This window comes from Geotrypetes seraphini, chromosome 7, assembly GCF_902459505.1.
Source record: "Geotrypetes seraphini chromosome 7, aGeoSer1.1, whole genome shotgun sequence".
Lineage (NCBI taxonomy): Eukaryota > Metazoa > Chordata > Amphibia > Gymnophiona > Dermophiidae > Geotrypetes > Geotrypetes seraphini.
Window position 1 is genome coordinate 43,263,510 of NC_047090.1, and position 12,936 is coordinate 43,276,445.

The 12,936-nt window shown below is 44.3% G+C and overlaps 1 protein-coding gene across 1 annotated transcript in view; it reads right to left on the reverse strand.

Annotated features, from left to right (window-relative positions):
• Positions 1–12,936, reverse strand: part of KDM5A (lysine demethylase 5A) — a 374,123-nt gene that overhangs the window by 164,480 nt on the left and 196,707 nt on the right. The window contains 1 exon segment of the mRNA XM_033952792.1: positions 8,017–8,136. Within this exon segment, the coding sequence (XP_033808683.1) occupies positions 8,017–8,136 (120 nt within the window).

Consider the following 12,936-nt stretch of genomic DNA (forward strand, 5'->3'; position numbering starts at 1 on the left):
GCCTCTCCATCCTCATTTCCTTTTGGCGGTCAGCGGTGCACGCGACAGGGCCGAGCTCTTCCTGCTCGGCTCCACATTGCTCTCTGAATGACCACCATGGGATGAGAACTGGCGGCGGCAATTCAGAGAGCAGCGCGGGGCCTAGCAGGAAGAGCTCAGCCCTGTCGGGTGCGCCACTGACCGCCAAAAGGGAACGGGGATGGAGAGGCTCCGCACAGAAAGATCGCTCCGGCTGCGGTGTTCTGAATTAGCTGAAGTCTTTGAAGACTTTTTTTAGTTAGGCTTAGATAGAACAAGGACAGCAAAATGTTGTTGGTGGAAGCAGGATCTCACTTTCCTCAGCATGTGGAGGTTAAAAAAGCATGATTTTACCAAGGAGTTGAGATGGTCATTGAAAGAAAGAGAAGAGTCGATAATGATGCCTAGAGCTTTGCTAGCGAACTCAAGCTGCAGGCAGCTGTTCTAATTTTGGGCCGAGCCAGAGTAGTTTCGTTTTGGACTTGTTCAGTTTCATTTGTACTGAGAGGGACCAGGATTGGAATTTTGTTATGCATGCTGTTATGTTCTCAGAGCGGACCAGGATGTCATCAGCAGAGAGAGAGAGAGAGAGAGAGAGAGAGAGAGAGAAAGAGAAAGAGATTCAAGGGAAGATAGGTGGAAGAGTTTTAGGGAAGACATATAGATGTTGAAGAGAATAGGGGATAGGGGTGATCCTTGCGGGACTCCGCAAGTCGGTTTCCAAGGAGCTGACGTGGTGCCATTTGTGTTGATAGTGTAGGAGCAGGATCGTAAGAAATTTGAGAACCACTCTAAAACTGTGGAGTCAATGCCTATCTCAGAAAGTTGATAAATTAGAATAGAGCCGCAAGATCCAAATGTCTGCAGACCATGATCTGCACCCGAAGCATCACCTCGGGACGACCAGCAGGAGAAACAAAGTATTTGGTGTGAGGACGTGAAAACTCCAAAGTGAGTCCATCGCACAACACTTGCAAGACCCAATGGTCTGATGCGACAAGTCTCCCATTCCACCAAGAAAGTAGATAGTCGCCTCCCCCCAATGCGTGGGGGAGAGCCAAAGACCAGACGCCACAACTGTCATCTGGTGGGAGAGTGAGGGGGAGCTGCTGAACATCCATTTCAGGACTATTGCCAGCCAGACCCCTTGAAACGGGGTCTGTGAAACACAGGGCACCTCTGCCCTGAGGAGGGAGGACCGTCATACTGGTGAAAATGTCCAAATGGACTAAAAGCAGAATGCCCCGAACCCCTGATGGGACAATTCCTGAATCCAGGTCTGGTACACTTGCCAGGAGATCATCCTGAACCTGGCTGAACCGACGTTATCCCCAAAAGGGAAGCGTACTCAGGGTGGCCTCAGAAGAGGAGTCCCCAGACCACTGCCCGAGTCACTGCATCTTCTGGGCAGACATGAGTGCCTGGGAATTGAGTGGGTAAGGTACTGCTTGTAGTCAGAGGGGAGGGAAAGGGAAGGGGGAGGAGCCCTGCTACTCAGAAAGGAGAGGTGCTGCTGAACCTGGGGGGGGGGCGAGTGAGAGGAAGAGGTGCTACTAGACCTAGGGGTTGAAAGGAAATGTGCTGCAGCTAGTCGGTGGGGGAAATGGAAGTAGAAAGGAAGGGAGGGAGAGGTGCTGTTTGAGCTGAGTGGTGGAGGGAGGTGAGAGGGAGAGGTGCTGCTGCATTGGGAACAGAGGAGTTATTCCGCAAACAACTGAAAACCTGGCTTTTCAGCAAATTGTAGCTCTATCCTTCCCCCCTTTCTCTCCCCCCTTTCTCTCCCCCCTTCTACACATAAGTTCATGTAATCCTTTTTCTTCTTCTCTACCCAATATTTTAAGTTCTTGTAAACCGTGTCGAGCTCCATTCTCATGGAGATGATGCGGTATATAAACTTAAGGTTTAGATTAGATTAGATTAGAGTGACGCTGGACTTAAAATGGAACAGGGAAAGCTGCAGCTGGACTGAGGGGAGAGCACTGGAGGAAGAGAGGGGAAGGGGGAAGAGCAGTAGAGGAGCAGAGTGAGAGTGGATGGGGAAGGGGGAAGAGAAATACTGCTGCACCCAATTGGGGAGAGAGAGGGAAGGAGAAAGAAGGAAGACCAGGAATGGAAAGGAGAGGAAAGAGAGATGCCAAGACCATGGGAGGGAGGGAGAGGAAAGAAGGAAAGGAGATACCAGACCATGAAGGGGGAGGGAGAGATGTCAGGGCACGCAGGGGAAGGAGACAGATGCCAGACCAGAGTAAAGAGAGGAAGAAAGGAGGGAGGGAGAGAAAGGAAGGAGAGGAGATACCAGTTAATGGAGGGGGAGATGAGAGAGATGCCAGGGCAAGGAGGAGGGAAGGAAAACTAAGGACACAAATGCCAGACCAGAGGGAAAGGTAGGAGAGGAGGTGCCAGAGCAAGGAGGGGGAGAGAGAGAGAGAGAGGGAGAGGAGAGATATGCCAGGGCATGGGGGGAAGAAAGGAGATAGAGATGCCAGACTATGGGGTGGAGTGGGAAGGAAGGAAAGGAGAAGAGAGATGCCAGAACATAAGGAAGGGAGTGGAGACAGAGAAATAGAGAGGGGATGAAGCTGAAATGAATCATGTACAAAGGAGAGAAAGGACACAGGATGTACAGTTTATTGAAGCGACATAAATAGAGGGAAGATGCCGTATGGAAGAGAGGGTGGACAGTGGATGGAAAGGTCAGAGAGAGAGCAGAGGCTAGGTGGAAGACAGAGGGCAGATGTGGCATGGAAGGGAGAGAGAACAAACGCTGTATAGAAAGAAGAGAGCGAAGAGAAGATGATTAAAGCAGAAACAAAAGATAGGACTTTTTTTGTTGCTTTATAAAGAATCAAGTAGTATTGTAACTGTATTGATAAAAGTTTATAAATTGGAAATGGAAATAAGGCAATTTCTTTTGCACTAAACCCTTTCCTCAGGACAGGATACCATAAAAGTTGTATACTGTACTGTCCTGAAGAAAGATTTGACCTCTGAAAGCTAATTGAAAATAGATAAGTCCAATAAAATGGTATTTTCTTATTTCTCGTTATTTGTTTTATTTCTATTTGTTAATTTGTAAACTGGTGATTGTTATGTATCAGTTTTTTTCAAATTTATATCTACTGTCTTTATATTTTGCACAGTATTATGGGACATGTGTCACTGTTTCTATGGTGTTGCATTAGTTTAACTTTTGGCTACATATTTCTATTTTTAGTTTGTGATTATTCCATATTGGGAGAGGGTGTATCTGTGTTCTGTGTGTATGAAAAGGACATGGTTTTCTGTTAGCATCGACTGTACAGGATCAATTGACTGTGCAGGATCTGGCTTGTTTAGTTTTATAATGCGTGTGTTGGTGTTTTAGTGCTCACTGCAGTGTTTAAGATGCTGACTTTTCCTAGGTGCACCCTTGTTGTGTAACTCATGGATTATTACTAAAAATAACTTTTTTATATAGAGGGGGTTGTTAAAAAATGATCAGCACTAGCTGTCATATATACTAGATACACCACTGGATTTAATGATCCTATTCTAACTCTAAATTTCCGTCACGTCCCACCCGGCTACTTTTTCATGCTACCCAGCTGGAAAAATTTTTTGGGAAAAACACTGAGGGGAGTGGATATCTGTGAACGGAGGGGGAACAGGTTGTTGATCATTGATCTGTATTATTATGTTCTATTTGTAATTTTATAAACAACAGCTGTACATTATAATGTTCCTTTTTATACGTCAATAAAAAGACAAATATAAAATAAACATTCGAGGCTTGTATGGATGGAGTCAGACCTTGCAGGGGCGGGGCCAAACTTTCTCCTCCGTCATTCTCTAACTTAATGTCTTTTGGTGGTTCCTGTTCATAGTCCAATTTCACTGAGGAATCAGGGGGGGAGGGGGTTATTGCTTGGGAGTAAGGTAAGGTACAAGATGTGCTAGAGTCACAAGAGGTATGAGTCAAACCTTTCATCTTGGTCATAGTTTTTGATTTGTTTTCTTACTGGGGGGGGGGGTTGGGTGAGGGAGTGGCACTGAGCAGGAGTGCTATATACATATTTTGGTACCTTGAATGTACAATTTATTCTGATTGAGGGTTCTGGAGTGCAGGGAAGGAGGATGTGGTGGGCTATTATTGTAAATTTTGAACACTGTGAATCCGCAATGGTTGATTGTATCCTTTTTTTTGTATTCAATAAAAATCATTTAAATTTAAAGCTGAAGCACAAAGAAAAGCCAACTAAATTCCGTTACTAGTTTCTACATATAAGCAAGTCTGTCAGCAAGACCCAAAGACTTAAGAAGATAACATTCATTGCTTAAATTTGCTTGCACCTGTTTCAGGCAAGTCTGGGGACTAGCACCTTCATACCTACAAACTCACTTCATCCTACACAACCCCACACGAGCGACCAGAAACAAAAACATATTTGCATACCCAAAGATTATAGGCTGCAGATACAAATCATTCCTGGATAGAACCTTTAAGTTCCAAGCGAACAGACAGCAAGTTTGGCTGAAAAACTACATAAACGAACCCAACCTGTCTTACAGTGCATTCCGCAAATCGATCAAAACCGCCCTATTCGAAAAATTCACTGACTAAAATTGTCCCCTCCCGTACTAGGACTCCCCTCCCTTTAAACGCCTTTCTTTCTTTCTCTCAAGATGCCCCTCATGTATTCAGATATTCGCTATCCATAGTACTCCAATTCAAATGGAAGTTCTAAAGAAATACTCAGTTACTCATTACCCATTGAACTCCAATCTGTAACTTTCCCCTCTACACTATTGTATTATATTTAGACTCATTGTACGATACTGTATTTAGACTTATGTATGGTGTTGTCTTTAGACTTATTGTATTGTATTATATTTAGACTCGTTGTATTATATTGTACTGTGTTGTATACAGACTTATTGTATTGTATTGTTTTTTATTGTATTTTAGGGGTTACTTTTGACACCAAACTTAATTTTCATGATCACATCAGTACTATTACTAAAACTACCTTTTACAGACTACGTAAGATTCGAGCAATTTCAAAATTTCTATGCCCCAAATCTTTAAATATTCTTATATTCTTATTCACTCGTTGGTAATCGCGAAATTGGACTACTGCAATGCACTCTTTAAAGGGATAGCATTAAATGAGATCAAACGTCTCCAAATTATTCAAAACGTCTCTATTAAACTTATAACTAACTCTAGAAAGTTTGATCATGTTACTCCTCTTTTAATAAAAGCACATTGGCTCCCAGTCACTCATCGAATAACTTATAAACTCTGTCTACTCACCTTCAAGGCTTTACTCAATAAAACTCCAGCTTCTATCTATAAATTATTAATCTCATACAATCCGACTAGAACATTAAGGTCCAATGAGCAAAATTTACTAACCATTCCTTCACTCAAGATCATTAATACAAGACGGCAATTCATTTTTTCAGTAACTGCGCCACAGATTTGGAACGTCCTCCCAATCTATCTACGAAATGAGCATGATCTGGGAAAATTTAAAAGTAATTTAAAAACATTTATTTTTAAAGATGCATTTGGCATTTGATTTATTAATTTTTAAACTGTTGTTTTAAATCTTAAATTTTACTGTTACATACCTTCCCAATGTTTTTTTTCCTTTGTTTGTTCTACTTTTCTATCATGAATTGTATTTCACTTCCCCTTTTTACCTTTTGTTACGAATATGTTGAACTATTTCTAATATTATGTTATTATTCAAGTTTGATTTGTATTATATGTTTAATCTTTTTTAAAAAGTTTGTATTGTATTGTTTCCCTCTGAATGTATTTTAAATTGTACATCGCTTTGAATTATGATTAAGCGATTAATCAAAAAATCATTAAACTTGAAACTTGTATGTTGACTTATTGTATTGTATTGAGACCTCTTGTTATTCGCTGAATGTCCAGCCTTCTTACAGTGTAAACCGCCTAGAAGTCACCTGACTATGGCGGTATAGAAAAATAAAGTTATTATTATTATTATTATTATAAAGAGAAGAAAGGTCCCTAGTATGTGAAACCTAGTCATGTTAAACAGGCATAGCTTTTCCTACAACCGCCCCACCCGCACGCCGCGCACAACGCCGATGATTGACCCTGTGCGCATCACATGCAACATGCAGGCGGGATGGCACCCAGCTGCGCAGGCCCAGACAGAGGTCCTCCAACCTGCGGACTATATATATAGTTTGCAAGTAACCCGGTTCACTTCAGGGGATTCCTCTTCCGTCTTCCAGCCAGCTTTCCACATCCGGTGCCTTCCGCAGGTTGGAGGACCTCTGTCTGGGCCTGCGCAGCTGGGTGCCGTCCCGCCTGCATGTTGCGTGTGATGCGCACAGCGTCAATCATCGGCGTTGTGCGCGGCGTGCAGGTGGGGCGGCGCTCGGCTGCATGGGGGCTCTCCAGCATGCGGGGGGCATCCGATGTGGAGGGCTGGCCAGCGGATGGAGGAAGCATCCCTTTGAAGCGGCACTGTGGGGTTCTTCTTCGGATGACGGACGGAGAAGGCAGATGGAGGAGACGGCGCTGCAGCACCTGGCACCCGACAAGTACAAACCCCGGGTTCTGGAACGAATCTTCGGTGTTGCCACTATTTTCTATGGGGAACTTTGCTTTGATAAACAAGCATTTTGGATTACGAGCATACTCCTGGAACGGATTATGCTCGTAATCCAAAGTACCACTGTATTAATCTTTACTTGAAATCATTAAAATACACAGTGCTATTTTGTTATAATAATTAATTGGAGTACCTATACTTTATATGGAAAACATGGTAATAGACACACAAAGAAATTGAATTAGCACCATTCTGAAACATTTGAGCAGCAGTGCCGATCTTCACTTCAACCTTAAGTACAATCCATTTATGTATCTTTCACAAGCCTTTATAATTCAATTGCCATAAACAAAAATAACATATATTTGCTTTTTTGGGTGTTACGGTAGATGAATGTAAAGAATTAGATAAGAACTGAGTTACAAAAAAAAAAAAAAAAATCTTATTAATTCATTCACCTCATCCTGGGATTGATAAAAAGGCTGGGCACAGTCAATGGCTTTCACCAGAAATCTTCAACTAACCTTATCCATAAGCTATTGCTACCAAATTTAAAATGGTGCTAATTCTATTATCCTATATAATAAAACCCTAAGCGCGCATGCGCACTTAGGATTTCGTGATCCCTGTCGCCATGTTTTCTGGTCAGTGGCCAAATTCTATTGTAGAACACGGCGGCAGGGAACACTCCGGAGACTCCCCCCCCCTCACTCACCAACCGCTGCCAACGCCGCTTCTCTTCAAAGGAGCCTGGTGAGGATCATGGCCGTCTGTAGAAAACTTTGCAGGCCGCTCAGCATCTCGGTAGCACGTTTCCTTTGACGTACGCGATCGCGTCAGAAGGAACTTGCTATCGAGGTGCAGAGCTGCCTGTGAGGGTCACTACAGCCGGCTGCGATTCTCATCAGGCCGCTTTAAAGAAGACCATGCTGGACAGGGGGAGCAGGTAAGGAGCACTGCTGGACCGGGGGAGTAGGGAAGAGGGACAGGGGGAGCAATAAGGAGTGCTGCTGGATAGGGGGAGCAGAGAAGAGGGACAGGGGGAGCAGGTTAAAGAGTGCTGCTGGACAGGGGGAGTAGGGAAGGGGTGCTGCTGGACAGGGGAGATGTAAAACAAAGGGAGAAGGGCTGCTACTGGACAGGGGGAGCAGGGAAGGGGTGCTGCTGGACATGGGGAAGGTAAAAGGAAGGGAGAAGGGCTACTGCTGGACAGGGGGAGCAGGCAAAGGGTAGTGGTGGACAGTGGAGGAAAGAGAGACAGAAAGAAAGACAGACAGACACACACATCTATTCTAGCACCCGTTAATGTAACGGGTTTAAAGACTAGTTTTATATAACTCTGCAAGAATGATAGATCCATGCACTCTACAGTTCAATACAAATTTTCCTAAATTATCATTGCAATAGATATAAAACATACCCAGTCTGCAGTGCAGAAGTTCACGGCCTCTGCAAAGTTGTAGCCCTGGTTAAATCCAGAGTGATAAGCCCGAGGAAAAGTGACCACAAACTCACCAGCACATTGATTGGTCCTATACACCTAATAGCAGAGGTTGGTGTTAGAAAAAAAATATTCAAAATGCAACTGGTGCACAATGACAGTCAAGATTTTAAAAAAAATTCTAAAGCCGAATACATACCAGAACAGAATATGCTAATTAAAAATACTCTTCATTAAAAACAATCTTTAAAAGATTAGGAACTATGGGGAAACATGTTAACAGAGGAAGAAAGAGTGAAGAGTTTGTTCACAAAGGGACTTTAAATGCTAAAATAGATTTCCCCACCATAACAGCATAGAACAGAAGAAATGTGTTACTGAAAGCATCACAGTGTGCTTGTCTGATTAGATTCTGTCCATACCAAAAAAGGTCAGTTCGGGAAACCCATATTATGAATATTGAAATAAATGCAATGTCAAACATGTCATGGAAGGGAATGGTAGAGATGGCGGTGGCAGATCACATAAGCCATGCATCAGTTAAAAACAGTTATCTTGAAATGAACTGGGCTGCAACAACTGTTTAGTAGTTTTGAAAATGGCTGGTGACAAATGTTCAGCTTAAGAGGTGCAACAAGAAACCAAACACTTTTAAAACTACTGTAACTACATCACTTGTGAATTATAGATCAGGTTATTTTGCTATTATATATAAATAGAACAACAGAAATCTGTTCTTAAAGTCTCTTATCTAAATACTAAGGAAGGGAAAAGTTGCATTAGTTAAGCAGATATCAAAGAAAAATGAATAAAAATTCTTCCCTAGGTCACATTTTTTTTTTAAAACGGCCTGTTGAAAAATTAATTCTCTACGAAATATACTAGAAGGTGAAGCATTCTTGTTGTCATAATTGTGAGAATTGAATACTTTCTACCATATATGGTGGTCCTGTCCTGTTTAATTCTTTTGGAAGAAACTTATATATCAACTGATTTTATACCTGCTAAATACACTTAAGGGCCGTTTGTTGCTTACTTCATTATAGAGTGGTGGGCATCTCTAAAGACATATACAAGTTAGCAATACATATCTTCACAGTTCCCAAGATCATTGTGACAAAGCATTGGATAAAAGCGGATGTTCCATATCTGAAGTAGAGAGTTGCGCGGGGACAGAAATCCCACCCGTCCCCGCCAAAATCCCACCATCCCCACCCGTCCCCGTGAGGAATCCCTCCGTCCCCACCCCTCCCCGTGAGGAAATCCCTCCGTCCCCACCCGTCCCCGCGAGGAATCCCCTCCGTCCCCACCCGTCCCCGCGAGGAATCCCCTCCGTCCCCACCCGTCCCCGCGAGGAATCCCCTCCGTCACCATCCTTCCCTATAAACTTCAGAAATAGTTATTTTATTTAATTATGCTACTGAATTAAAGGCTCTGGTAGAGACCCATTTACAAATAAGCAAAGAGACTATTAATTTGGAAATATTAATTGGGAAGAATACATACTTTGTAAATGGGTTTCTACCAGAACCTCTAATGTAAATATAAAATATAAATACTCAGCTGATGAGAACCCACAAACTGTCAGCTGAGGACTTCCTTTGCAGTTGGCCTGGGGTCCCTTTTGCCAAGCTTGGCAGGCAGCAGTAGCGTCCCTGAGTCACAGATGCTGGCACCTCAGTGGCTCATGGATGCTGCCAGCGACTGCTGCGCTTGGTGGAGGGGAGTTCTGACCATCTCTAGAAGAGGTCCTCTGCTGGCGGTGCTTGGGGATCCCCACCAGTCACAGCAAGGGCCAACAAGTACTTCAACACTGTAGAAATAAAACCAGAAATGCATTTCCTTTTCTTTTGAACACAAAACAAAGATATCTGCCATATACATTTCCCAAGGCAGATGACTCTATGCAATGTCACCTCGGTAACAAAATACAAAAATAGACAAATACACCCCCTCCCTTTTTACTAAACCACAATAGTAGGTTTTAGCACAGGGAGTTACGCTGAATGCCTCGCGCTGCTCTCAATGCTCATAGGTTCCCTGCGCTAAAAAACAATATTGCGGTTTAGTAAAAGGGAGCCATAGTGCAAAATATAGACAGCAGATATAAATTCTCAAAACAGACACATTTTGATCACTAAATTGAAAATAAAATCATTTTTCCTATCTTTGCTGTTTGGTGATTTCATGAGTCTCTGGTTGCACTTTCTTCTTCTGACTGTGCATCCAATCTTTCTTCCTTTCTTTCAGCCTCCTGTATGTTTCCTCTCCTCCAGACCTCATTCTCTCCCCCAACTTTTTCTTTCTGTCTCCCTGTTCCCCTTCTTTCTGGCTCTCTGTCTGCCCCCTTTCTTTCTTTCTCCGTGCCCTCCCCCAAGCCACTCGGTTTGCTGCCACCGCCATCGGGGAATAGTCCCCAAGCCACCGCTGTCCCAAGCTTTCCTGCAGAAGCGTCGCGCTGACCAGCATTCCGCTCCCTGACGTCAATTCTGACGTAGGAGAGGAAGTTCCGGGCCAACAAGGCATTTCTCCTCATTCCATCCAGCCTGAGCCCCATCTCTCCTTGATCCAGCATTTCCCTTCTGTGTCTGTCAGAATTACCATTCCACCTATTTTCCAGCATTCACCCTTCTTTGTGTCCATCTCACCTATATCCCTATCTCACCACTTTTTCAGAATCTTCATTTGTCTCTGTCCTTGTCTTTACCCCATATTCACCATTTGCCCTTTCAATGTCTTTATCTCCCCCCCCCACACACACTTTTTCAGCATTACTTCTATGTCTCTATTTCACCTCCTCTTCATGTCCCCTCTGTATCTCTATCCTTATTCAGAAGGTCCTGCTTACCCTTTCTCTTCTTTGTGTCACTATCTCCATTTTCAGCTTTCCCCCTTTTCCTTTGTTAATGCACCCTGTAGCCAGAATCTTTCCACCCTCCCTCCACTCCGGCCCAACCCAGTATGAAATATTTCCTTTTGTTTCTCTCCCCTCTCTCTTCTCCTCCCTCACCCACGAGTCCTGCATCTGGCCCTCTCCCTTCTACCTGCACCTAGGCAACACCCCCCTGCTCCGCGGCTCTCTTAAGCAACTCGTCAGCAGCGGTTGATCAAGACAAGCTGCCGACATCGAGGCCTTCCCTCTACGAGTCCCGCCTTTGTTGGAAAAAGGAAGTTGAAACAAGCGGGACTCGCAGAGGGTAGGCCCCGACGTCAGAAGCTGCTGCTGAGTTGCCGAAGAGAGCCGCAGGTAGAAGGGAAGAGGGAGATTAGGAAGGCTGTAAGAAGCTCCGGAGCATGACAACCGAACCCGGCCAGGATGATTTTCTTTTTCAGGCTGCTGCTGCCGCTGCCATCCCCCACCCGAAATGACAAAAAACAGCCCAATGCCGCGTCGGGAAATAGCCATGCTGAGTCAGTGAGCTCAGCACGTACACAGATGAAAGCCTTGCATGCTGATTGGTCCGGCGGCACGGTGGGGCGGGGCCGCCGGACCAATCAGCAAGCAAGGCTTTCATCTGTGTACGTGCTGAGCTCACTGCTCAACATGGCTATTTCCCGACACGACGCCAGACTTGTAATCTGCATGCTTGCATCGCCAGAATTTAGGTAGGTTGTTTTCATCCCCGTGGGAGTCCCGTGGGCAAGGGGGCGTCCCCTTGGGGAGTCCCGTGGGTCAGGGGGGCATCCCCGTGGGAGTCCCGTGGGCCAGGGGGCGTCCCCGTGGGAGTCCCGTGGGCCAGGGGGGGAACCCGCGGGATCCCCGCGGGACCCGCGGGATCCCCGTTCCCGTGCAGACCTCTAATCTGAAGTTGGTCTTTATTGCCTGAAAACATGGTAAGATTATCTCCTACCATAAGGCTTGGGATATATACGAGGTCTGTTCAAAAAGTTCCAGGAGGTCTGTTCAAAAAGTTCAATTGCACACCAACAGGAAGTTCTTTTGAGACATGCATGGCGGCATCGTGTAGCTTGAACCCTCATGAGTAACATCCTTTTTTCCATTTGTTGATATGTTTTTGTCTCCAAGCTACAGCAGATTTTGTGAAAGAGTGTTTTCCTGATTAGCTATTTTTCATCATATGTGACCTCAGTGAGCAGCGCTATAGTGTAAAGTTATCTTTTAAATTAACATAGTAGATGACGGCAGATAAAGACACGAATGGTCCATCTAGCCTGTTCAACCTGATTCAATCTAAAAATTTGTTGGATTTATTTTTTTCTTCTTCTTCTCTTTAGCTATTTATGGGCAAGAATCTAAAGCTCTGCCCGGCGCTGTTCTTAGGTTCCAACTACTGAAGTCTCTGTCAAAGCTCACTCCAGTCCATCTACACTCTCCCAGCCAGCCATTGAAGCCCTCCCCAGAACATCCTCCCCACCAAACGACCAGATACAGACTGTGCAAGTCTGCCCAGTAATGGCCTTAATTCTTCAATATTTACTATTATTTTCTGATTTTAGATCCTCTGTGTTCATCCCACACTTTTTTGAACTCCGTCACCATTTTCTTTTCCACCACCTCTCTCGGGAGCACATTCCAGGCATCTACTACCCTCTCTGTAAAGAAGAATTTCCTTACATTGCTCTTGAGTATCCCACACCTGAAATTATGTCCTCTGGTTTTACAATTTTCCTTTCTCTGGAAAAGATTTTGCTCTACGTTAATACCTTTCAAGTATTTGAACATTTGAATCTATCTTCCCTGTCCCTCCTTTCCTCTAAGGTATACATATTCAGGGCTTCCAGTCTCTCCTCAAACGTCTTTTGTCGTAAACCTCCTTCTTTCTTCTACTGGTTACGCCTATCTTTATACAGCCAAGCATCCTTATGGCAGCAGCCACCACCTGTCGCACTTTATTTCGCTTTTAGATCTTCGGACACTTTCATCCCAAGGTCCCTCTT